The 27,244-nt window shown below is 46.3% G+C and overlaps 1 protein-coding gene across 1 annotated transcript in view; it reads right to left on the bottom strand.

The window, feature by feature from the left end:
* TMC5 (transmembrane channel like 5) overlaps nucleotides 1-27,244 on the bottom strand; it is a 61,275-nt gene that overhangs the window by 14,396 nt on the left and 19,635 nt on the right. Inside the window, exons 5-15 of the mRNA XM_075528103.1 lie at nucleotides 27,119-27,203; nucleotides 26,407-26,655; nucleotides 23,791-23,942; nucleotides 19,781-19,925; nucleotides 18,297-18,452; nucleotides 15,222-15,373; nucleotides 11,388-11,466; nucleotides 7,542-7,639; nucleotides 3,569-3,664; nucleotides 321-396; nucleotides 64-197 (exon numbers count right to left, since the gene is read on the bottom strand). Coding sequence (XP_075384218.1) covers nucleotides 64-197; nucleotides 321-396; nucleotides 3,569-3,664; nucleotides 7,542-7,639; nucleotides 11,388-11,466; nucleotides 15,222-15,373; nucleotides 18,297-18,452; nucleotides 19,781-19,925; nucleotides 23,791-23,942; nucleotides 26,407-26,655; nucleotides 27,119-27,203 — 1,422 coding nt within the window. The remainder of the gene's footprint in view (nucleotides 1-63; nucleotides 198-320; nucleotides 397-3,568; nucleotides 3,665-7,541; nucleotides 7,640-11,387; nucleotides 11,467-15,221; nucleotides 15,374-18,296; nucleotides 18,453-19,780; nucleotides 19,926-23,790; nucleotides 23,943-26,406; nucleotides 26,656-27,118; nucleotides 27,204-27,244) is intronic.

Raw genomic sequence — 27,244 nt, 5'->3', positions numbered from 1 at the left:
TTTATGATCTGTTGGTTACTCACCAGCCTGTCTCCACACCTCCCCCCAAACCCCCTCTCCTACCTCCAGATGGTGATGGCCAAGGTGCACAGGACCCCGGTGAAGGACGGGAAAAAGAGCAGGAAGATGAAGAAGGTCATCATCTGGGAGGCCCGCCAGGCTTTGCTCGGGGGCTGGAAATTCATCATCAGGCTGATCTGTGGAGAGAGCAGCCAGTTCCCAGGCGCCGCCCCCACCCCCACGGGCCCTTCCAGCCCCTCCCACGTCACCTGTAGCCCCGCCCCACCATGCTGGTTGGCTCCCACTTTGGACCGACTCACGTTTTTGACGTAAAACATGATGAAAAGAGCAATCATTTGGATCAAGGGCAGCAGAGGGGAGAAGAAGATTCCAATCCTGCAAGAGAGACAATGTGGGGGTGGGAGGCTGTCAGAGACCAGAGGAGAGACTCAGACAGGGACGTGTGGGGAGCTGGGGAATTGAGGAGCGGCTGTCATCCCAGCAAAGCAGGCAACTTCTGCCCACACCCAGCAACTGCAGGCTGCAGCCACACTGCAGTCACCCAGCCACAAATCCAGCTGATGACCTCTTTCCAGGACACCCTCTTATTGGGGAATGAAATCTGAGGCCCTACAGGGACTGGGCATTCGACCCCATCTGGTTACACGTGAAAAAGGCAGCCTCATCGGCTCTGCCATGCTCCCGGGGCCTACAGAAAATGTTCACTCCGTGTGTGCTGGCCTTTCCGAGTCAGCCCCCTTTGCGTGCACAAACAGTTATTTATTTACTTATTTATTTATTTATTCATTCATTCATTCATTCATTCATTCATTTATTTTCCCCAACCTCCCTTCTGGGGACCAAGAGTCAGCTTTGGCCCAAGAGCCTTGGCTGTAGCAGCAGCTAGCTAGATTCAGTGGCTTTTTCAAACTCAATTGCCTGGGTTATTTCTAGCACCTTCTGACTTATGTCAAATGCCACTTGGTGTTATAATCCATGCATGCTTTTGCAAAAGAAAGACAACTTTCAAAGTTTACTTAAGGAAATAAAAACTACCATCCCTGCTCAGGGACTGGCAGGGACTCTGCAGACTTGCAGGTTTTCCTCCCTTGGTCTTGGCCATCATTTCTTGCTGTAATCACAGTCTTTTCGTCTTATTTTTTTCTCAATAGTTTTATTTCTTTGAAATTCACATATCATATACTTCCATAGGTGATTTTTAAATGAGTTGTACATACATCATCATAATCTGTTCTGGTGCTCTCTTCCACCCTCCCATATCCATCATTTGCTCCTCAATTCTGGTCAACCTCCCCCATCCATCCCTGATAAGCCATTACATCATTCATTGCCTCTATATAACTTTTGGTGCTTCATACACTGGGAAACAGAGCAGAAACAATAAAAAACAAAGACAAAACAGGGAAAAGACCACCAGTAAAATATTAAAATAAGACAGAGAAAAATGTCCTGCCTTGGAACAAGGGAGAAATATTTAATCCTAGAGCAAATCCAGGATGGGTCAAGAGAGAGGTCAATTGACAAGGTATCAAATGATATCTTAGCTCCATCCACCATAACCAAGTTTTCAATAATCTCTGTCTGAAATTAAAGCTGTTTGCACCTCTTGACTGTGGCCCGAGGGCATCTGCCAGAGGTTTGATCCGAATGGGGACTCTGCAGGTGGGCTCGGGGCTCCCACGGCCCTCCACAGCCTTCTAGAAACTGGGTGTTTGGTTTTTAAGCTCTGATACTTTTCCTTCATCCTATCTGGACTTTGTTACTTGTCATCTTTGGATCACACAGGCTTGCAAGTAGCACCTTGAAATTGGCATTATGACAGAGGGACATCGTAGGGAATAACTCTTTCTTAGGAGAATGCGACGGGAGCACATCTCCAACCTCCAAACGTGAAGGGGCTACTTGTAAGCAGATGGTTGATACGAGACACGCTTGAAGGTTGACTACTTGAAGGCTATTTCCTGCCATCAAAAGCAGCCGTACCGTCTAACACTAAGCACAGCCCATTCCCTGCTGATAAGGATCGTGGATGATTCCCCTGGAGAAGAGCTCGGAGACACCACGCACGCTCAGAGACCACCAAGGTTAGGCCACCATCTTAACTCTGGAGCCCACCCAGCTTGTTATGTATGTACCTTCCTGTCACATATATGCCTCTAGTGACCCCCCTTTCCTGTTGTGTGTGCACCCCTAGCCTGTCCTCCTCTTGTTATGTGTTTGCCTGTAATACAACCCCTTCCTGTTGCCTATGTGCTTACCGTGGCTTGCATGCCCGAGACTATATAAGTTGATGTTCAGAATACATCTTCTCTCTCTCCTGCTCTTCCTGATGCTATGGTGGAGGTAAGCACCCTAAAACTTTTGTCAGTCTCTTAATTTCTTCCCTTCAATTATACAACCGCACCTTAGGAACCATCTGGATGTGGGGGGCTGGATCCCACAGATAATAATATCTAAAAGCCTACAGAAGTTAAATCTACAATTGGCACAGAAGAAGAAAATGATGCATGTGCTCCTGATGCCTAGTCATGACTTAGCAGCAAATGCTTAGAGGCCCTCCTGTTGTAATCATGCCCCCCCATGTTGGCAACCTTCCTCCTCTGCTGCTCACATTTCCTTTGCCCCCTTTCACCAAACAGCCCGCATTGAGGGCTTGGGCTCTGGAATTAGAGGCACCTGCCAGGAAGTTCTCTCGGAATGCCTAGTCATACCTGTGATGTAAGGAGGTTTGTACCCAGCTGCTCTGTAACACACGGAGTGGGCATCCACCTTTTAAAAATGTGATGGTTTCCTAGGCCCCAGGAGGTGACTCATCAATGGGTGCAGCAGGCTGGTGTAAGAAACACCCTCCCCCACCCCACCCCCACCCCCGCCTTTCTGTTGAACACAGATGCAGAGTGACAATTCCTACGAGGGGTCAGCTGGGGGCACAGGGGCAGTGAGGAAGAGCCAAGCCACATCTGGGAGGCAATAGCTCAAGGCAGGGACCAGGGCAAACTGGAGACCCCAGCAGTCCCTAGGAGGGACTGCTGGTTAATAGGCTGACTGTGAAGCTTTCAAAAGGCTGGGAAAGTTCAAGTCCACCCGGAGTCACCTAGGAAGGCAGGCCTGGAGATCTACTTCCAAAAAAACAGCCGCAGAGAAGCCACCGGGCAAAGCTCTCCCATGAGGCACAAGGGACTGCGAAGAGCCAGAGGGACACCCAACGACAGCTGGTGTGGGGCCCTTTACCCAGTCAAGGCCCAGCCCAACAGCACCACAAAGGACTCAGAGGAAGTTCACCTTTTCTGCAAGCTCTCCTGATCTCTGAATGTTGCTGGTCAATGCACATTTTTAGAAAAAGCGTTTTGTGGAACGAGTGAAACACATCTGCAGGCTGAGCCCCGCTTCCCAAGATCTCAAAAAAGGCAAGGAACAGCCCGAGTCTACAGTCGAGGTTCTCAGGCGGCAGCACAGATCTCAAGCATCAACCATCGCCAACATCAGTATCAGGTGGGACAAACACCCTCCCGCCCCCACCTCCCCACCCACCTGCACACCGACTCACCAGGCCAGGGTTTGTGCATAGATCAGCTCCAGGACATTTCTGGCGATGTCGAACTCCTGGACACCGAGGCTGGGGATCAGTTTCATCCCAATGATCCTGCCAACAGGCACTGTGGTTAGTACGGAAACCATCTCTTTCTTCCTCCCCCAGATGCCTCCACAGCAAAATACACACGACACGTATAACGTATGCCATATTGCAATCACGTCAATAGAATTGGACCATTGCTACCACTATCAGTTTCCAGCCATCCTTTTTCTGCATGGACTCCTTGACATCGTCTCCTGTACCCCATGATATAGTATATGTATTAAATCCCAACTCATTAAAAGAAAAGAAGAAAAAATACTAGGTAATGAAAGCAAAACAAAAATCATAAAAGAGACCAGACTTATTGGTTGGCTAGAGATGGAGGGCGGCCTCCAAGGCTGTAGCCCTTAGTCACCCCTCAGGTCTGGACCTGAACTCGTGACTCCCCGGCCCCCACCCTCGCTGTGATAATCAATCCTGTAAGTACCAAGGGGCAGCATTTACCTGAGCACAACGCTCAGAGTTAGAAGAGGAGGGACAGAAACCGGCCACAAGAGGGAGAAAGCGAGTTAAGTGTTGGTGCATTTTGGAGGCATCGCAATCAGTGCACAAATTGTTGAATGAAAACTTAGGATCCACTCTGTATGCTTTCCCCTAATTCACCACCAACAGCTCTTTAGAACACCTCCACGGACCATGTTTATCGACAAAGGAGACCCTCGCCAGTTGGAAATACAGTTGGAAATTATTCCCTTGCCATTTTTAAAGCAACGTTCCAAGGATAAGCATGCTTTTGCAGAAATAATTTCGTTTCCCTGGTGTGGAACTAAACATGCCGAATGAGAGGTTTGTAATCATGCAGCCAGGGAAAATGGAGGATTAAGACAATGAATTCAAATGGGGCACTGCTAAAATGATGTAAAGACGTCCAGAGATAAATGGATACCCTAATCTTTAAAACCATCCCATCCATCCATTATCGCATGTCAGGGTCCTGGTGGCACAACCGATAAGCAGTTGGCTGCCAACTGGAAGACTGGGGGTTTGAACCCACTGGGAGGGCCTGGAGGTGATAGGTTGCAAAGAGGTCCCTCTAGGCATCGACCAAACTCGCTGACCCACCATGACCCTGGAGGACACAGCAGAGCGGCTCCTGACAGTTTCTGAGAGTGACAACCTGACAGGTGCCGACAGGTGCAGCTTTTCCCATGGAGCAACCGGCGGGTTTGAACCGGCACCCTGCACAGTTAGCAGCCTCGCTTAACCCCCCTGGGCTGCGGATGAGTCGAAACGGACTCCACAGCACGGAACAACTGTCCTGTTTGTATCTCTTTGTTTTTCTCACGGGCCATATGAACCCTCCCTCCTCAAACCCAAGAAATTCCAAGTTGCTACCATTTTGGACACTGCTATCTGGATGAGCAAGGCTTTCCCTATATTCTGAATCCACCAGAAGGACCCGGTGGCCTCCATGGACCCCGGGGAGAACCAAGACCTCACTGCCTTTGTCCTACAAAGGAGCTGCCAATACAATCATTGTTGTCAAACAACTTGATGCCCAGCCAGAAGCTGGAGTAAAAGTAAGTTTGAGCAGAACCGTGGAAAAGAAGGCATTCAGCCTGCCCACTGTGGGAAGGTCACGCCACCTTCTCAGTAGATCTCCACAGTTCTCACAAACATCCAGATGTCTATTCTTTTTTTTTTTTTTTTTTGCTGCAAAAGGAAGCTTTATTGTTTCCATTTGGTCCCCAGCTGGGGAGAGGAGCTCCAGGGCGGTGGCGCTGCAGATGGGATCAGGCAGAGGGGCTAAGGCCGGCTGTGGGGAGGCAGAGGGCCCCTGGCAGGTGGCTTGGCGCCGCAGGTTCCTAGTCTTCTTTGAGAGTGAGCCTCTCGAAGAGATACTCGCCCAGGCCGGCCTGGGGGCTGGCCACCCTGCGGAGGTTGGTCAGGTGGTCGCCCATCTTCTTGAGGAGTTTCACCTCCTTGTCCAGGAAGTGGTTCTCCAGAAAGTCACAGAGATGAGGGTCGGTGTGAGTGGACCCCGCAGCATGCAGGTCCAGAAGAGCCTGGTTGAGTTTTTTCTCCAGGGCTAGGGCAGCTTTCCTGGCGTCCAGGGTTCGACCCCACTCATCTTGAGACGGCTTCTGCACATCCTGGAAGAGGGCGCGGCCGCCGCGCTGGTTCTGCAGCTTCAAGAGACGCTCGGCCCCCTCGCGCTTCTCCTTCGCCAGCTCATGGAAGAAGTGCCCCACGCCTTCCAAGGCCACATCGTCGCGGTCGAAAAAGAAGCCCAGAGAGAGGTAGGTGTAAGAGGCCTGCAGGTGCAGGTTGACCAGACGGTTGACGCCGGCCTCCGCGTCAGCGGAATAATTCTGATGGAGCTGAGAGCTCATGATGCGTCGGTTTGGAGGTCACCGCACGCCAAATAAAAGTGTCCGCTGGTCCCAAGAGGAGGGGCTGGCCGAGAAGCTGGTCCCCAAGTTACTTCCGGAAAGAAACCTGTTGCTTGGCGGAGGGTTGGCGGCAGGGAGTCCCCGGACCTGTTCCGTTCAAACACTGTTGAAGCAAGACACAGATCCTCGGGACCACGGGGCAGCTTCGAGATGTCTATTCTTAAAGACAAGCAAGTAAATATAGAAATGGAGGGCCACTTATGGGTCATCTTGCTCCCGCAGAGTGGCTGCTGGATTCAAACTGCCGACTTTCAGGTTAGCAGTCCAACTCTAGACCACTAGGCCACCAGGACTCCTTGTCACAACACAGAGAGCATGTCCAATGAGGACACATTCCACAACGGCTTTACAGTGTGACCACATTCCTGTGTGCAGAAGCATAGAAAAAATAATCTGGAAGTACAGACGCTGAACAATAGACGTATCTACATGGTGGATCGGATTTCAAATGGCCCCCTGGTTCTGCGTCTTATTTCTAAAATGTGTTTCATAAGAGAAGATTGTCAAGGGCTGAACCAAAGAATCGTGCACACAGGACTGTGGGTCAAGGTGAAACCTTAGTTAGTTTAGAAGTAAGCCCCATCCCTGGGGACAATAGGCAGACTTGACACAATGCAGTGCTGAGTGTATCAGGGACCTGCACTTCCTGCTTAGCCAGAAGCAGGCTCTGGTTACAGTGTCAGATACTTATTATTCCAGGCCAACAAACTGCTAAATATTTGTTATTAACTGCCATTGAGTCGACCCCCAATTCATGCACAATGCAACCAAACAAGCCCTTGTCCTGCACCAAGCTACCCCAGGGTGTGATGTGGATCAGATCAGTTCGATCCACAGGGTTTTCTGTTCAGCACCATGGTAAGATGCCAAGTTTCCAATGACCTATGGGTAGGGATTACGCTGGAGGGGTGCTGGCCCGAACAGAAGAAGAAAATGCTAGCTCTGATTGGCCAATGTCCTCTGTGGCAGTGATATAATTGTCTGTCAACTTGAGTAAAGGGGTGGACACTAGCCTGTTAATCAGGTCATAGCCCATCATGCCTCTGTGTGGGCCTGGCCTTCTCCTGAGGATTCTGGGAACTCCTGTCTTCCTCCCTGGAGGTGGGACACACACTCTCCCTGAGATACATTTCCTGTTGACAAACCACATGGAGCTACGCTGATGGAGCCAGAGCCCTGAATCTGGAGGAGCCACATGGAGACCCACACCAGCGCTGAGATGCTTCTATTACTGGATCCACAAGACTTCCCACCCATTTGCCTGTGGTCTTCCTGCATTCGGCGTCGCTGCATGTACTGCATCAATCTGAAGAGGAATTTATAGACTGGTACTGGACATATGGGCTAATATCAAACTTATGGACTTGATCTGGACCGGGCTGGGATGTTTTCTTGATATATAATTATTCTTTATATAAAGGTCCTTTGAGTGTCTGTGAATTTGTTTCTCTAGTCAACCCAGATTAACACACCCTCCGACAAGGATTTACCTCCTCAGAAGCTCCCCAAGGAAGGAATCCGCTAAAGAGAACACGAAATCCACCAGGAGAAGGCGATAGATTTCCTGGCCGATGCAGGTTTCCCAACACTGAAATGCAAACAAGAGTCAGGGTGCAGGGTGGGAGCGAGACCTCAGCCCACTCTTATTAGTACCAGCTCAGGCTGGCCATGACCTTGTGCAACTAGAAAAGAAGACCCACTCTTGGTGAAAATGGACCATTAGACCAAGTTCATTTTCCAGGGTGTTCACGCCATTTTGGGACCCTTCTAAGGCTGGTCCTCCACACACACCCAAACCTCTGCCCACCATCTCTCCTCTTAAAACGTTTCCTCTCTGGCCTCGCTCCTCTGCCAGTTCTCAGCCAGGGCTAATCATTTCTTTTGGAGACCGGGTAGTGGGCATGGTTGATAAAGCTTCCACTCTTTTTTGCTTATCTTTCAAGAAAAATAAACTCCTACCTGTTGGATTACAGAAGTGGCTTCTAGGATGATGGAGGAATGAAAATCAGCTTCATAGTTGCTGAATCAAGAAACCTGGTCTACCATGCTCCTATAATTTCCTTTCCTTAACAGTGCTTTAAATTCTATACCATTGCTAAACTAATGGCACTATCAATATGTACTGGGGACAATGGGCTGTTGACTTTAAGGTCAGCAGTTTAGAACTACCAATCTGTTTCACGAGAAATATGAGACTTTCTATTCCTGTGAAAATTTGCAGGCTCAAGTCTCACGGGAGCATTTCTATATTGCCCTACAAAGTCACTCTGAGTCAGCATTGAACTGATGGTAGTGGAAGTGATGCCCTAAGGTTTGGAAGATAATGTTCTCTAACATAAAATGACAATGATGTCTCTAAGGCGACCCAGAGACAGATATAACAGATAGATGCATGAATGGATTTGGGGCTTGCACTTAATTCTAGCTCCACTCAAAGAACAATTCGTCCTTATGACATGGCCCTGCTTGATGCTCATCCTCCTGAAGCGATCACTGAAGACAGAGGTGTGATATAGCAAAGTGTGTGAAGAAACAAGCTGGGCCCAGGAATCAGAAAGAATAGCATCTGCGGTCTCACAGGCTTGTTTCCAAACAAGCAGCCTTCTAAGTGAGGCAGCAACTAAGTCGACAACAGCCTGTGCCAACCAAAGATGACAAAGAACAAAATCCAAATATGATGAAGGGAAAGGGATCAGAGCTTAAAGACGGAACACCCAACGTAAAGTTATGAAGGCCAGTGGAAGCCCAAAATTCATTTGCAGGGTCTACCCATGGACCAAGCCTCTGGAGAGCCCCCTCTGATGAGAGCTGAGGGGTGTGAACACCCTTGTTATCAGAAAGAGAGTATTGCAAAGTCGATAGGGCAGACATGGTGAGGTCAAAATGTAGTATCTTATCATGTGGTCTCCCTTTGACCCATTTTAAAGCTGTTATAGTTAAAAAAAAAAGCGAAGGGGAAGTACCCATAGACTAAGCCCCTGGTGAAGCCCGCCTGATCATGAAGCAGGGAGGTGAACAGTCTGGCTAACATGCAGGATGCACTGGAAAGGGGACGGTTGCAGATGCAGTTAGGTACAAATTAAGAAGCACCTTGCCATTCGATCTCCCTTATGATCCATTTAAATTTGTTCTAGTTTTTAATATTCTGTACAATTGAGGTTTTTATCTGTTTTGATTTGTTATTCTTGTTAATTAAAAAAAGTTTTCCTGTATATGAAATCCAGGATAGGCCATAGAGACAGTAACTGGATTAATGGTTTGTTGGGGGTTTTGGCAGGGAAGTTTGGGTGGATATGGGGAGTTAATAATGATGAGTGCAAGAATGAAGGAAATGTTCCACAATTGTGATGATAGTACAACTCTTCTTGATGTGAATGAGTTATTTAATCATATGATATAGGAATTATATAAACTGTTAAAATTTATATAATGATATAAATTTTAATTAATATATATAATATATAAATTATATCAACTGCCAATAAAACTATTAAAGAGCAAGCCAGCAACCCACCTGGTCTAATGGTATAATTTTAGCCAAGAGCAGGTGTGCTTTTCTGAGTATATAAGTAGGGCATTTGGGCTTGTGCATATCAGAAGTTTTCAGTAATCTTTACAGGCAGTCCTTGCCATCAGCTGACAGACCAGCAGCTGTTTGATTCAGCTGAAGGAGGAGAGGAAAGTTGTGGGTGCTGAGATGGTTTGTTGATCCAGCCTGGCCGATAAACACAAGTGGGATTAATTGAAGGGCAGAGAGATAAGTGGCTCGGTGAGCCTGGCCTTTCTTGTCTCTCGCTCTTTAATCACCGGATCAGTGTGCGGCTGCCTTGCTTGCTCTGTACCTCAATTTAAAGGGCACACTACCTGTGGGATGCCTATCCTGTGGACTGTGGCCCTGTAAGTTGAGGTCCCTTTAAGATCACACGAATGAAATTTACATCTCCAGAGCTGAGGAGTTGGTGACCTGCCTTGCTGTTTGCTGCCTGTGCTGGGATAACTTAGCGCTCTCGCGCGCTCTCTCTCTACAGAGGACTACGGACAGCCCTCAAGACTTGAAGGACTGCCAGTGTCTCACAACTCTCTCACGGGAGTGAGTCACACTAAGCAATTTGCACTGCTTTATAACTTAATTGTTCATTTCTTGTATTATATATCTGTTTATAATTTAACTGTTCATTTCTTGTGTTATATATCCAGTTTTATAAATATATAATTATCAGCAACCTGGTTTTATCTCTCTAGAGAACCCTGTCTAACATAGGCGCACAGCCCCAAAGGACACAGCGATGGGTGGACGGACAGATAGATGAACAGAAGAACTGGTGGGGTCTTCTCCCACCAGTCCACCTTTGAGGGCTGGTTTTGAAGTTATCTGATGATTAAGTTACGGAGGAAAGCTGAGTGGGCCATGTCATGTAAGATCGCTTGAGTCTGACTTATTTTGGGTCCCAGGGAAGGAAGAGTGATGGAGGTTGGGGGAGAGGCCCCTTATTTCCCTGACTGGGCTTTGGACCACCACAGTCCTGTTCCCTGAGGATCCAGAAAGACCAATGGCTAGGGATGATTGGGCATAGGGAGACCCATTTCCATGGGGACCTTCTGAGCAGAAGATGAGTACCCCAATGAGAACACCAAAGAAATTGGCCTGATCCCGAATCCAGACAGGACATCCCCCTCAGGGGCTCGAGATATAACTGAGAAAGACTCTCCTTAACTATGAGAGAGTCAGAAATGATCAGTTAAGACCAAAATGTGACTGTCGGTATGAATGCTTGTGACCTGGTGAGGTCTGGAGCCCCTGGGGCACAAAGAAAATGGAACATCAAGCATCAAAAAGGATCTCTTTCCATGCCCCATGGCTGGCTGAACAACCAACATCCAAATTACAACCCTCGGTTGCGTTCCTGCCATTAGCCTGCCACTGCGTGTACTACTTGTCAGTGCTCTCCTGAGCGGTTAGCACCCCCTGGGGGTGCTGGAGTGATCCAGGGGGACAGCAAAAGCAGAGACCTAAACTTTATCCTCGATTATGGGATATAATGCAAATGTTTTTTTATGGTGGGGGGTGGGGTGGGCACTGAGAATTTAAAAAAATATGTTTGGGAAGCTATACTCTGGACACGATACTGTTTATCATTCCACAGGTGAGCAAACCGGAGCCAACAGAAATGAGATAACCCGACAGGTGACAGAGTGGGTCTTCTAATCAAGCCGGCCCGCCTCCAGAACCCGTGCGTCGTTTTACTGAGAAGCATTCTCTTCCTTCACATTGCTTTCCTCCCTGGCGCTGAAACGCGAGGAAGCTGCAGTGCGGCAGAGCAACGCGGAAGTCTCACCGTTTCACCAGACACGGCCACAATGTTGAGCCAGTAATAGCACAGGATGCCGATGATGGATATTTTCAGGAAGATGTTCCTGAACGACAGAAAACAATGGTCATTGCCCTCGTAGAGCTGTCAGTCCATATTCCTGCAAGTCACTGCTCTGGCGTGTCACCTCGTGTCACTTCTAGGCTCGAGCAATATTTAGGTGACCAGACGTCCTGCTTTTGGCGGGACAGTCCAGATTTTAAACAATTTTCCCCCTGTCCCGTGGTGTTTTTAAAAAGTCCTGATTTTTGGAAAGAATGCACAACAAGCTAGGGTATACGGTTTTAGCTGCCATGTGGCTATTTCGCCAGGATATGAGTTTTATCAATGGTGTCCCGCTGGTGTCCCGCCTTACCAATGTTCAAATCTGGTCACCTTAAAATGCCAGAGTGAAACCCTCCGGAGTTCACGCTTTTCCCTCTGGAATGGCGATCAGCAACATTGAAGAGCAAGCATAGCTGCTTCCTTACCCGGCCTCCCTGAGACCACTGTGAGCAGACCCCCTGCCAATCCACAATGGCCATGTAACAGAGCAAACCGCAATCAAGGGGAGCGGGCTGTCTGTCCACAGCATAGCCCAATTTATCTTCCAGGTACACTCTCTTTGGGCGCATCGCTAAGCTGTGTGGTTCTCCTCCTCATTGTGATAATAGCATGGGGAGCATTTCCTGAGTGCTGAGCATGCACAGTCTGCATGTTATTAGACATTTATTGAATGGTCCTCCCGTTTGTTTTATAACTCTATCCAGGTAGAGGATTTTATGCTGTTTGCTTAATTCGATACCTACTGGGCTATTCTTCTTCTCCTTTGCTTATTTTGCTGTTGTTGGGGATGTACACAACATATCACACACCCACGTAACCGCTTCCCCATTGTGACTTTGATGACATTCTTCCAGACATGCAGCCGTTCTCACCCTTCTTTCCCGAGTTTTTCCTTCCCAATGACATGCACTCACCACCCGCCAATGTTCTGTGTCATCTTGCCAGCGGATGCCATGGAGAGCCCCTGGAGGTAGATCTTGAGATAACAAGTGTTCACAGCAGAATTCCTTACTAGTTTTACTGCTTGGACTTAAGAACACTTCAAGGATATTTTTTGTTTGAGGTGTCCAGGGCTTATCCAGTCTACAGAAAGTCTAAAGTCCCTGAATTTGATATTTTGTACTATATTCCCTCCCCCCCCCCCTTTTGATCAGGATTTTTCTATAGAACTGTTAATCCAAATGTTAAGTCATGGTAACTGGTCGCCCTCTGGTTCTGGTCTCTGGGCAAAAGAGGCATTAGTTGTTTATGGAGGCAATTGGCCACCTATCTCTTGTCTTCCTATTTCTGACTTTCCTTCTTCCTCTGCTTATCCAGGCAAATAGAGACCAATTGTTGGGTCTTGGTTGGTGCCTACTGGTTTAATGAAATTAATTAATTTTTTTTGGTACCTGCTGGTTTTAAAAGGGCTCTGTCACATGCCAGCCAAGAAGTATTTGCCACTAGGTTAGTGATTCTCAAATTGTGATACCCAGACCAACAGCATCAGCACCATCTAGAAAGTTCTTAGAATCTTAGACTCCACCCAGACCGATAGACTCAGCAGCTCTGAGAGTGGGGCCTCACCAGCTGGGCATGGCGAAGCACTCTAGGTGATTCTGATACACATTCAAGACTGAGAACCATTGTGCTAAACTCTAACTTCCACGAAAGAAGGAACTAAATGGGTCTCGTTCAATGCCAGATCCCCAAACTTTTGTCCAGTGCCTAACCAATGAATAAGACTCTCAAAATCTACCGCCTTTACTGCATAAAGTCCTTGGGTGGTACCCTTTGTCAATGCACTCTGTGGGAGTTTTGAGTTTACTCAGAAGTGTCTTGAAGAAAAGCGTGGTAATGCACTTTGAAAATGTTAGCCATGGATCGTTTAAGATAAAACAAATGGTCTCTAATTATCTGGAGCAAAAAGAAGAAGAAGAAGAAGAAGAAGAAGAAGAAGAAGAAGAAGAAGAAGAAGAAGAAGAAGAAGAAGAAGAAGAAAGAAGCAAATTAAAGACTCAGAGAAGAAATTAGTCTAAGAACAAATAGTCAATACAATCCATGACCTCATCTACCCTGAGATCAGAAGAACTAGATGATGCCCTATTCGAATCAGAGCAACAAGAGATGGATCCTGATAGACTGGGAGGAAGATGTGCAACAGAACCTCAAATTTCCTTTTAAAAAAGCACACACACACACACACACACACACACACACACTTCCAACAGATTTATGGACTATTTGAGGCTCGAGGACTCCCTAAGACTACTGCCTTGAGTTGCTCTTCAAACTTTGAACCCAAACTAACCCTTGTGGCCCTTGTAGCCAGATAACAAGCTGGCTAAGGAGATAATGAATGTCACCCCTAAGTACTGTGCTCCTGTGGAAGTTACATAATCTGTTGTCAGTTTGAGAGTATTAGAGTGAAGGGGTGGAGTTTAGCCTGTCAATCAGGTTGCATGCAGCTTGATGACCTCATTGGGAAGTGCTAAGGAGATAAATAGCTCACTGGAGGCAGGACACACGCTCACTCCCTGGGAGACATTGCAGCTGACAAGACACTTGGAGCTATGTTAGTGCCCTGAGCTGGAGGAGCCACGTGAAGATCCCTGCCAGTGCTGAGATGCTTCCAACGCCACTGGATCCACAAGACTTCCCCACCCACAGGCCTGTCAGCTTCCTGCATTTGGCGTCATTGCATGTGTTTCGTGAGTCTGAAGAGGATTTTACAGATTGGTATCAGACATATGGTGTAATATCAGATTTATGGACTTGATCCGGATTAGGCGAGGATGTTTTCTTAATGTACAATTAATCTTTATTTAAAGCTCTTTCTTACACACATACGGGTGTCTCTATGAATTTGTTTCTCTAGTCAACTCAGACTTAACACAGTTCCTTTGGAAAAGAGGCACCCATACAAGCGCAAACAGTCAACAATTACTTTAAGACCCAGATGAGAGTGTAAGGGGGAGGCAAACGAGATGAACAGAAACAAAATAATCAGAAGAGAAAGGAGAATGCTCGTGCATTGTGAAGAATGTAACCAACGTCCCTGGACAGCTGGTGTAGCAACTGCTGAATGGGGCCCTGAACTGCTGCGATGTGGATCAAAAACACAACAAAATGCTCTTTTAAAAAAGCCCCAAGGAACACATTTCTGCACAGACACACGGGGCCACCATGAGGCAGAAACCTCGAAGACCCCTGCTTGGGGCTCTGGTGTCCTGATAGGCACCACCGTAGCCAAGGACGAACAGGAAGGGACTATGGGGAGAAAGTCTGGATAGTCCCACACGTGTGGCTATACCTGTAGTACACACGGTACCTTGGTGGGAGCCACAGAAGGGAGGTCCCATCCAGCCAAAGCCCCTCCCCCACAGCACCTCTGTTTCCCTGAACATACAAGTTCAGTGGGTCCCAGGGCTCACAGTTTGACCCATGGAAACACGGGGTGGGTTTCAGTCTCCACACAGCTCCTCAGCCAGGAGCCTTTGTGCAGCGCACTACCCGAGTAACGGTATGGCTCATTCCTGGAAGCACTAGGAGAATCCTCGGCTGACGGCAGCTGGGAAAGGGAAGCCCTATCCTGCTGAGCAAAAGGCAGAGGAATTCCATAGCTGTAGTTTCTGGGTACTGCTTCTAGCCCACCCCACCCAGACACAACTTGCTCTCCAAGTTCCTGCTGGAGAAGAGGACTGGGAAATGAGGCTGGTCCCCTTTCAAGCTCTCTGTCACTTTGCAGAAAAAGCGGCGCCAGGCAGGGGCACCTACCGAATCAGGAGTGTGTAGACTTCATGCCCGGGCATCTCGTACCTCTCCACCAGCCCAAACACGGAATAGAAGCGCGGCACCGCCAGGTTGATGCAGGACACGACGAACGGCAGCAGCAGCACTGCCCCCGGGTCCTTGTGCTTATTCAGGAACTGCAGGGGATGGAGGGGGCGGACAGAGATGCTGACCCTGCCCAGGACCCCTCACTCCCTGCCCCACTCGGAAGATCCCACCTGGGAAACATCGTGGGCTCCCTGGTGGTGTCATCTGTCTGCGCTTGGCTTCGACTCTAGAGCTTGATGGTTGGAAACCACCTAGTGGCCCTTGGGGAACTGACTCTGGGCCACTTCCACCCACATGGCATTCATCTTCGCCCAAACCCAGTCAGGTCCGGGCCAATGCTGTGTGTGCAGTCTCAGAGCGGATGCCGGCTCAGAGGGACCCTGCAGGACAGAGTAGCACTGTCCCATAGGGTCTCCATGGCTCGCATCCTCTTGGGATTAGAATTCCACACCTTTCTCCCACAGAGAGCGGCTGGTGGAAGTGATGACCTTTTGGTTGGCAGCAGAGCGCTTAACCACTGTGCCACCAGGGCTCCCTTCCACTGCTAATAGACAGAGGCAGAGAGAGGCAAGGGGGCTTGTCCGGGATCTCCTGCCAGGAAGTGTCACATTTAAAGCCAGGCCAACCAAACAGCTAATCTGTGAACTGACTTTCCCCACCAGGAGGCCCAGGATGGTGAGCTTGGCCCCCTGAAGCCACAGCACATGGGTCATTCTCCCCTTCACCTAAGTGGCCTGGTTCACTGCCATCAGGCTTCACCCGTTGTTGAGAGCCAGAGAGGGGGCAGGGGCACCTCTGCCAGCCCACGCATGACCCTTTCTTCAGGTGGAGTAGAGGCCTGGCAGGATGGCCCTGTGGTTGTTTCACAGCCTGCCAGACTGACTGCCCCCCAATTTCTCTGTGGGATGTACCACTGGCACTCTGGGTCCTGTCTTTGGAGACACACACACACACACACACACACACACACACACACAGGCAGTAATATTCCTGGAGCCAGACGCTCAGCCCCTCTGAGCCTCCCCTCCCACTGGCACACTGGGGACACTATCAGTACTCACAGGGACAGGGACAGGGACTGGATGGTGCAAGAAGGAAATTAAACCAGGCCAGGCCCAGTGGGGCCCCTTTCTTTACATTAGGTCATAGGAGTGAGTGAATGGTGACCTCTGGACTTGGGCACCAGGCTGGCCTTGCCTGGCACAGAGTGGAAGCTTGTGATAGGGAAGTAATTCCATCTCAGGTGTCCTGGTGGCACAGGGGTTAAGCGCTTGTCTGTCAAACGAAAGATCAGCGGTTTGAAGCCACAAGCAGCTTGGTGAGAGAAAAATGTGGCAGTCTGTTTGCAGGAGGATGAAAAATATTCACCGTCTCAATTAATTCTGACTCACCGTGGCCCAATAGGACATGGCGGAACTGCTCCAGAAGGTCTCCAGGACTACAGATCATTAGGAAATAGCCAGCCTTATCGTTCTCCTTTGGAGCAGCTGGTGGATCTGAGCCACTGGTTTGGGGGTCAGTAGCCCAAGACTAAGCCCCAAAGCACCTAAAGATGTCCATCTTAAAACCCGATGGCACAGCTCTCCTCTGTCCCACAGTGTCGCGATGAGTCAGAAGCTTCCCTGATGCTTGTTCGCTTTGCGTGACCCTGCTGGTGTCTGCAATACCAGTCACGCGGTGCCCAGCATCAGCGGCAGGCAAGCCACCACAGTGCGACCAACTGGGTACACGGATTCCGTGACGCTATTACAGCTTTCTGAGATCTGGATCCCTCCTCTGTCATAGGTGAAGAACAATTCCTGACTGGATAGGCCTGTGGTCGCCAGGAGAGATGAGCTGGAGGACCTAGCTATTGCCATGGTGAGGAAGGAATGTTCTTTCATTATGGTCAAAGCACACCCAGCAACCCTTCAGCAACTTCCCCACAGACTGACGAATCCAGCGCCGCCGTTAACCATTACTTAGTCTTCATGCGGAGCATCTGTTCTTATGATTCTTTTCCAAGTCACGCCTCCGGAGCCAAACTCCCTCTCCTCCTCCCCGCTCTCCTGGCCTCTGTAACTGCTGATCAGCGATGATTTCTAGATATTAGCTATGATTTATAGATATTAGCTATGATTTCTAGATATTTGATTATTTCATGTAACCAAGATATTTGACATGTTGTTGTACAATGATTTCACTTGGTATGACCTCTTTAAAATGTTGAAGAGCAAGGATTTTTTTTTTTTTTGAGGACTGAGGTGCACCTGATCCAGGCCATGATATTTTCAGGGCATTTTATACATGTGAAAGGTAGGCACTGAATGAGGAAGAGTGAAGAAGAATCGAGGCATTTGAACAATAGTGCTGGCAAATAATATTGAAACTACTGTGGAATACCAAATGACAAATCGGTTTTGGAAAAAGTACAGCCAGAATGTTTCATAGAAGGGGGTCTCAGTGAGACTTCACTTCGTGTACTTTGGTCCTGTTATGAGGCGTGACCAATGCTTGGAGAAGGACATCATGCTTGGTAAGTAGAAGGGGAAGAAAAAAGAAGGCCTTCAAGGAGATGGATTGATACGGTGACTTCACCAATGGTCACTCCAACATAACTCTTCTGAGGCTGGTACAGGGCTGAGCAGTGTTTTGATCTATTATACATAGGGCTACTACTAGTCGGAACGGACTCAATGGCACCTAACAAGTCCATCCATCTACTCTGCTAAGTGCTAGGTGAGACGTTCCGAATATCAGAGGCAGAAATCAGAACATGATTCATGGTCTACAGAGTGCCCATCCTTCCCAGCACTTTCACAGAGCTCCTGACTCCAGTACACACACACACACACACACACACACACACACACACACACACCAGTGATCTGGTGACAAAGCAGGTTCTGAATCCAGTTCCCAAGATTCTACTTCCAGGTGGTACCAATGGACCTCGCTGGCGCTCCAACATCGCATCCCTTCCCCTGTTTCTCGTTGCTCTGGACCTTGGCCACCCAGCCCCTCTGCAGTCACCTTGGAGTTGTCCAGCGCCAAGTAGTAAACAGCTGCACAGCAGGCAATGGCCACGCCAGTAGAGACAACCCAGGCCACGGCGTGAGCCGACAAGCGCAGCAGTCGCTGATTGAATGTCAAGTCGACGTTTTCTTGTCGGATTTCTGACAGGTTCTCCTACAAATGCAAAGACGTGAAGCTGACCAAAAGACCTCTCTCCGCTATTAGCCCAGACACCACGCCCACTTCCACAGGAAAGAGAGACGAGTAATTTGATGATGGATGTAGATTATAGGAGAGCCTGAGGAGAATTTCAGATGGGGCCAAGAACTCCCAGGGCCACATGGATTCCCTTTTTTCATGTTAGAGGACTCTCCCAATCAAACCCACTGCCATGAGTCAGCTGAAACTCATGGTGGACCGTATAGGGTTTCCAAAGCTGTAAATCTTTAGGGGAGCAGACAGCTTCATCTTTCTTCTGCATAGTGGGGTTAATCCACTGACCATGGTGTTAGCTTCTTCTGCATAGTGGGGTTGAACCACTGACCATGGTGTTGGCTCGCAGTCCAATGCTTGCCTGACAGCACCACCAGAAAAGGAGGGGTAGAACTAATTATCGAGGCCATGTTCTGAAGGAAGACACATTAAGACGATGGAGCTCTTTGCTGAAGAATCAATTGGATATCCACACCAAGGGGGAGCCTAACGTTGTCCACCCTCTTTACAAAGTCCTCCTGCTTAGAATTGTTTGGCTCTTTCCTTTTAATGAGCTTTTGTGTGGTTTACTTGTTTTTCTATAGTCTAGAATTTTTCAGTTTAGGTCCTATTGACATCTTGGTTCAGATAATTTTTTGGAAGCAAGGGATTGTCCCGTGTATTGTTAAGATGCTTACCAGCATCCCTGAACTCTACTCACTCATAGACCCTACCCAATTATAACAATTATGAGAACCCCCAAATTCTACACACATGGCCAAATGTCCCCCAGGGAGGTAAAATTACCCCCAGTTGAAAACCAATGCCCTAGGGTAAAATGTAAAACCTTGAACTATGCACATTTAGTGTTTTGATGCCAACATCTATACTGCCCTTTAATAAACTTGTACAAAGCCACCAGTGCCATACAAAAATGTCCATTTCCCTACATCATCACCAAAACTGCTCATTATGTATATTTTAAACTTTTTGCCAATCTCCTGGGAGTCCTGGTGGCACTGAGGAACCCTAATGGTACTATTGAATAATTGTTGGACTGATAACCACAAGGTTGGCAGTTCAAACTCACCAGCTGTTCTGTGGGAGAAAAATGAGGCTATCTGCTCCCATAGGGATTTACATCCTCGACAATCCTACTACAGATCACTGAGTCAGAATGCCATCAATGGCAACTGGTTTTTGTTTGGAGGGGATAAAAGCAATTCATTATTATTATACAAAAATTAAGAATACATTGGCCAAAGGAGGAGACTGGCCATAGAAAAGTGGGTTGAGCAGGCTTGTCTTACTTTTATCTCAGTGCTGAGGTTCTTCTGTTTCAGCTTCACAGCCTTTTCGTGAGTGACAGTGAAGTCCCAGCAAAAGATAAGTTTAGCAATTCCTCTGGAGTAAATGTGGGGGTTAATGAAGTTGTTCCGGAAGTATCTGGCCATGCTATGGAAAGCAGAAACCAAACACACCAGGATCATTGCCAAAGGCATAACAAAGCAAGGTCTTAGTGTTAACAGTGGTCATCAAAAGATGGTGCCTTTCCCCAGCCAACACAATTTTATAACAGGGTTAGTCTGTTGCCTGAATCAGCAATTAATCGTGATCAAAAGCATAGTAATGGGATGGCTTGGCTCGAAACCCTAGTTTTGCCAGCTCTGTGATATTAACTGCTGTGAATCTCACTGGTCACACTTTTACAGTGGGCAAAGGGAGTCTCTGGGTGGTACAAATGGTTGAGGAGCCCAGATTGTAACTGGTAGCAGGCTTGAGTCCACACGGAGTCACCTCACAAGAAAGGCTTGACAAACTACTTCTGAAATTTAAGTCACTGAAAACCCTATGGAGCATAGTTCTATTCTGACACAGGAATGAACTCGAAGACAGGTGATAACTGGATATCATGGGGCATTAACAGGACTCACCTGCCATGCAGGGAATTAGACTCATATTTGCAACTCCTACCAAATGACTGGGTGAAACCATTAAAATAAAATACATGAAACACTAACATGGAGATTGGTCAGTTTTATGTCCCCACAAAGCTTAAAATGAGCCAAGAACACAAAGTCAAATCATGGGACTGAACAAAATACTACTTAAAAACCACTGAGTCATTAAAATAAGTGATGAAATTAAGAAATTCCTTTCACAGAATGATAACACAATATAACAAAACCTTTGAGATACTGCAAAAGCAGTTATCAGGGGCAATTTATAGCAATCAATGTACACATGAAATAAATAGGAGAAATCCAAAATCAACACTCTAACCCAGCACCTTCAACAACTGGAACAAGGGCAACAGCATAAACTCTCCAACAAGAGGAGAGAAGACATCATAAATACTAGCAAAATAAATGAATTGGAAAACAGAAAAACAAGGGGGAAATCAATAAGACAAGAAGTTGGGTCTTATTAAAGGATTAACAAGATTTTCAAAAGGCTGGCAAATTTAATAAAGAAAAAGAAAGATGCAAATATCTAGAATCAACATCACAACAAGCTCAAATGATATACAAAGAATATTAACATACTACTATGAAAGACCATACTGCAAAGAATTTAATAACCTAGAAGAAATGGATGAATATCTAGAAATCCATCATTTACCCAAATTAACACAGACTGCTGTGGAAAACCTCAAAAAACTCAAAATAAAAGAAGAAATAGAGAAGGTCATCAAGACATTTCCAACCATGAAAAGTCCATGGCCTCACAGAGCAAGTCTACGAAGTATCCAGTGAAGAGCTGTCACCAATTCCACATAGACTATTCCAGAATATTGAAAGGAACAGTGAACTTATTCTATGAAGTAATTATAAGCCCAATAACAAACCAGGCAAAGATCCAAGGACAGGAACCTACAGACCAATATACCTCATGAACATAGATGCAAAAGTCCTCAAAAAATTGTGTCTAATAGAACCCAACAATATATCAAAAATGATTCACCAGGACCAAGTACATAGAGGGATTCAAGGACAGCTCAACATTTAGATAAACAACCAACGCAACCCATCACCTAAATAAGACGAAAAACAAGAGTCATGATCACATCAGTAGATATGCTGAAAAGGCATTTGACAGAATCTAATGTGATTTCTAATTAAAGCCCCCTTAACAAAACAGGGATAGAAGATAATAGAGGGGAAATTCTTCAAAACATTAAAGGTCATATATGAAAAACCAACACCCAGCATCACATTTGAGGAGGAAAATCTGAACACATTTACTCTGAGAACAGGAACCAGACAGGCTGCTGCCTATAATGACTCCGATTCAACATGGTGCTGAAAATTTTAGCCAGAACCATTAGACAACAAAAAGAAACTCATGAGAATCATTAAAAGTTTTGCTCTAGTCACAACCTTCATTGTTTGTGTAACAATGAGTTTATGCAGTCACTTGAGTTTCAATCTGTACAAGTCAACAATCCATGTATTTTAGTCTAAAAATCTGCCCTATACATGTATATTTTATTTTTCTAAGCAGTATTTTAAATCCTATACCATTGGCTAACTTAATGATACGATCAACAGAATTATCATATGCCCCTTGAGGATGATTTATAATATTCCCAATAAAATGATAAAGATATTTCTATAGTGGACCAGGGACATATATAAACTATAGACACATGAATGGACTTTAGAGCTCATACTTAAATGTAGCCCTCATCTGAGAACAGTTAGTTCTTAAGATGTGGCCCTACTTGATACATGCCCTCAGGAGATCATCGATGATATGGGTGCTATTGCAAAGAAATCAGAAGGTAACTCGCTATCAGAAAGAATAGCACTGGGTCTTAAAGATTTGCCTTAAAATAAGCAGCCATCTGAGTGAGGGGATAGCTAAGTCCACACAGAAGCATACCACCCTGTGTGATCCAATAAATTCCAAGACCCAAGATATTCAAGTTTGAATCCTGAGCACCTGGTTTGCAGAGGGCTATGGATGACAGTGATAGCCCCAAATCCATCTGCAGCATCCCTACATGCATGAAGCTTCCAAAGAATCCCCTGCGATCCATTGACCAGTGACGGGAAAAGCCTTACTCTCAGACAGAATGCAGTGGAAAGTGGATTAAAGCTGACCCTTTATCATTTGTTTTTCCTTTTGACCCATTTTAAGTTTGTTCTAGTTTTCATGACTTTTTGTTTTCTTTCTGATTGAAGTCCATGTTTTATTTTATTCTTTTTAATTAAAAAATTAAAAAATCATTTTATTGGGAGCTCTTACAGATATCACAACATTCCATAGTTCAATCACAATTGTAAAATTGCTACCACTAACAGTTTCAAAACATTTTCTTTCTTCTTGAATTCTTTGATATCAGCTCCTCTTTGCCACTCCCTTTCCCACCCTCCCCCAGGAGTCCTTTTCTCCTCCCTATAATAATTTTTAGACATATCTCTCATGATACAATATATCCACTTACATACAATTCTGTTGCTCAATCCCACCTGGTGGGGTTATGTAGTCATCAATGGGGAGCCATCTGCTCCCTAAACCCTTCTCTCCCCCCATCCCTTCCTGTGCCTTCAGGGAACCATTACTCCTGTTACTGTTTCTGAGTGTGTTTTATTTTTTAACTGTTGTTGGGAAGGGGGGGTATGTTTTTATTTATATGAAATTCAGGATAGGTAAATCTAGAGACAGTAACTGGATTGTTTCTTAGGGTTATGGCAGGGAAGGTTGGGGGAAAATGCGGAGATACATAATAATGAGTACAAGAATGAAGAAAAGGTTCTAATATTGATTGTAGTGATGATTGTACAACTCTAAGATACCTAAACCACCGAAATATAGTGTATGTGAATCACATGTCAGTAAAATAAAAATTATATTTATTCCTAAAAAAGGTATGTAATAAACAGTGATTTTTTAGTTGATAGTCATAATTTACATGATATGCATAGTAGTCCATCAATAAAATCAGATATAATAGTAAAAAAGAAGGTCCTTGTTTTAACAGGATAAAGCGCACACCCATCTAGAAAGGCTGCGCCTCCCTCATGTATGCATATCCCAGTTCTCCTCCCTCACCATGGCCCACCCACACCCTTTTGTTCAACTTGGACCATGGCACCTTTATTTTCAGACTGACCAATTTCTTTAGGGGTGCACAAGATCTTTTCTTCCTCTACCTGAACTCCTATTTTCTGTGCTGGAGAAGAAAGAATCAGGCAGCACAAGAAAGCTGAACTTGTAGTGAAACTGTTACCTGGGCAATTTTTGAGCCTCTAAGGCTAGAGAGTCATCTCAATCTAAAAAGAGCCCGAGACTGGGAAATGCCCACCCTCCATACCTGTACAGCAGACTGAAAAAGCAGACGACCAAGCACGCCCCGATGGTGAAGATGTAGGCCAGTGGCATGTTGTAGGATGCCCTGCTGCCCTCCTGCCCGATTGTAGAGTTGGTGTAGAAGCCGTAGTACATCACTGTGTCCCCAAAGTAACCCTGAAAGGACAATAAAACACAGAGGTCGGTTAACCCCTTCTGTCTGCCAGTTCAGTCAATTTTCTGTGCAAGGGAAGGAGTCCCTTGGGCCTCTGAGAACCTGATGCCCGATCACTAGGTGCTTAGAGTTGTGCCAGAAAGCCCAGCCTACCCAACTCTACAACGGAAGGATCAGCCTGTCACCTGAAACGAGTCAGCAACTGAACTCAACATGGGACAAACCAGCACCGAATGGCCCTGTTTATCTACTGATGGGTCCTTAGAAGAGCTCTAGTGGCACAGTGGGTTAAGTAGGCAGCTGTTAATAAAGAGGTCAGTGGTCCGAGCCCACCAGCCACACTTTGGGAGATAAATGGATGAGGCTGTCTGAGCTTCCCTAAGGATTTACAGCCTCAGAAATGCCCTGGGGGTAAAAATCACAGAGAAGTTGCCCTGTCTCAAAGAGCTACTATGAGTCAGAATTGTTTAAATAGCAATGTGTGTGTGTGTGTGTGTGTGTGTGTGGGTCTGTGCAAGTGGTGTGTGTGCAGCTACCAGCCCAAAGGTTGGTGATTCAAACCCACTCAGCATGATCTCTAGAGAAAGTCCTGGTGATCTGCTTCTGTAAACATGACAGCCACAACAACAACAACCAAACAAAAGCAAAACAAAAAATTACAGCCAAGACAAAAACAAAGATGCCACTTTGAGGACTTAAAAAAAAATCACAGCCAAGAAAACCCTGCAAAAAAAAGAGAAAATCCTGCAGAGCCTTGCTCTATTCCGCCATTTATGGGGTCTCCACGAGCTGGAATCGACTCCTGGTAATGGGTTTGTTTTTCAGTGTTGTCACTTATGAACTATGATAGGAAAAAAAGACCCAGTAGGATTCCACCATAAAGAGCAATCAATTCTGATACACAATATAACATGGACGAACCTTGACTACCTCAGGAGATGCAGTGGTGCTATGGGTTAAGCATTAGGCTGCTAACCACAAGGTCAGCAGTTCAAACCCATCAAGCACTCCATAGGAGAAGAATGAGGCTGTCTACTATTTCCTATCTGGCGAGTAAAATAAGTTAGGCACAAAGGGTAAATATTGCATTATCCCAACTTATATGAAATATTTAGAATGGACAAATATTTATTAGTGGCTACCAAACTTTATTCATAGTTACAGGGATTGGAGTGTACGGGAAGGGAAAACGGGAAGACGATTGCTTAAGAAACCCACTTGTCTGTCCGTTTATGGCGCTATGTGGCTGGCCGGTGGCTGGAATGCTGAACGCCATGCCCTCCGTATTTAAAATACTAGGAGGCTCGCCTGTGACCAGCAGGAAGCAGTGGAACTTCCAGACTAAGGACATACTAGAAAGAAGGAATACACGCTCCACTTCTAAGGGATTTGTCACAGAAAACCTTATGAATAAAGCAAGAGAATATTGTCTGATACGTGCCAGAGGAGGACCCCTTCAGGCTGAAAGGCACCCAACATACTGGGAAGAGCTATCCCTTCCTCTTCAGTCAGCCTAAACAATGCAGATGGAGCGAAGTAGGAATCTTGGAAAATTGGAAGCTATCAAAAGTGAAGTGGCGTGCATCAAGATTGGTATCCTAGGCACTGGACTGGTATTGGCCATTTTGAATAAAATAATCACATGGACTGGTATTGGCCATTTTGAATAAAATAATCTTAGGTTGTTTTTTTTTACTTTGAATTTGAATGACAAATTCAAGATAAATGATGTCATAGTCATCTCAGAAAGAACATTCCCAGATCGGTCGCTCTGTTAGAGGATACGATACACTATAACTACATGGAAAACCAGTCAATACAACTGTTGTTCAAATGTGTGCGCCAACCACTAAGTCCAATGACAAAGAAATCCAAGAACTCTCTAGGAGCGTCTCGTTAGCTCCGTGTGGCCATCGCAAGGGATTTCCAGCCAGAGGGCCAAGGGAGAAGGTTGGTGTCAGAATAAAAGAAAGAAAGAAAGATGGGGGGTTGGAGACAGCTCTGACCGCTGCCTCCGAGGACTCATCTTTGGGTAGATCGGGCACTGGATTCTCCTTCCCACTCAGGAAGCCAGAGGAGGTCAGACCTACTGGCCCCACACCATTTCCTAATACAGACAGTATAAATATATAGGGTGTATTTCAGTGTTTGTTTTAAATATTATATATATATATACTTGAAAATATGTTCATGTATGTGTAGAAAAGACAAATATAGACAATAAAACGTCCAACTGTCAATGATGGCTACTTCTAGAGATACAAACTCTACTAGGTTGCACTACATGTTATTTTGAGAAAGATAAGATCGTTTTTCTAAATACCCGGTTTCACCATCGGTCACACACCCCCCTCCCCCCAGGCCATAAGATGGTCTGGGTGAACTCACCAGCTAGGCATATCCCTTGGTTTCTAGGGTGCTGGATGCAGGGTGGATGCTTGTGCACCAAGGAAACGGAGAACTTACCGCCCCCGTTAAAAATTCCAATCCAGTGAAGGGGAGGGTGTTCTTTTCGTTCACGGTCAACTGAGGGATTACAAGGAAGCTGAAGTTTACAATGAACGAGAAAATGTTGAACTTCAAAAGCCACTTCAGAAAGTTGAAATAGGAGAGAACACTGGTTCCAAATTTGCCTCCAATGACCTTGAGTGTCTTCTGCCACAGGCTGATGAAATCGAGGAGTTCCGATAGGCTGGTCCGGGATCTCCGGTAAGCCTGGAGTTAGGACACAAACAGAGGCTCTGTGCTCATTCAGTAAATACCGACTAGGCAGGGACTGTCATCGGTGAATGGCCACCAGTGTTTGAGCTCTGTGCTAGATGAGTTTACAAATGTTAAATGGTTTAACCCTCCTGCCCACCCTCTATGATGACTGTTATTATCTTTCCAGGACTGCTGGCATTGAAGGATTGATGGATTGAAGAAGATAATGCCCACCGTGGGTAATTTGCTCACCTAATTCAGCAATCTCCCAAACCTTGCCCCTACCAGCCTCCTTCCCAATTTCCTTTCCCCACCCATACTGACCCAATTTCCATGACTCCAGGAGTGAAACAGCACTGGATTTTTGTTTATCTTCCCTCATTGGTATCTCCTTTGGTCTCTCTTTATCCCTTATTTTTCTACCTCCCTATTTTCACTCTGCCAAGTTTGCCAAGTGCAACCAACACTATCTTACCAGTGAAATGGAGTTCAGACACTGGGTACAGCAATTGAGCTTAAAGGTATGATGGGATTTACGTTTCTCTTTGTCAACCATTTTCCTGTGGGATCAGCAGAAGAAATTGAGAGATATTAGTTCTTT

Source organism: Tenrec ecaudatus, chromosome 12 (assembly GCF_050624435.1).
Source record: "Tenrec ecaudatus isolate mTenEca1 chromosome 12, mTenEca1.hap1, whole genome shotgun sequence".
NCBI classification, from domain to species: Eukaryota; Metazoa; Chordata; class Mammalia; order Afrosoricida; family Tenrecidae; genus Tenrec; species Tenrec ecaudatus.
This window is presented reverse-complemented; position numbering and strand designations above follow the sequence as displayed.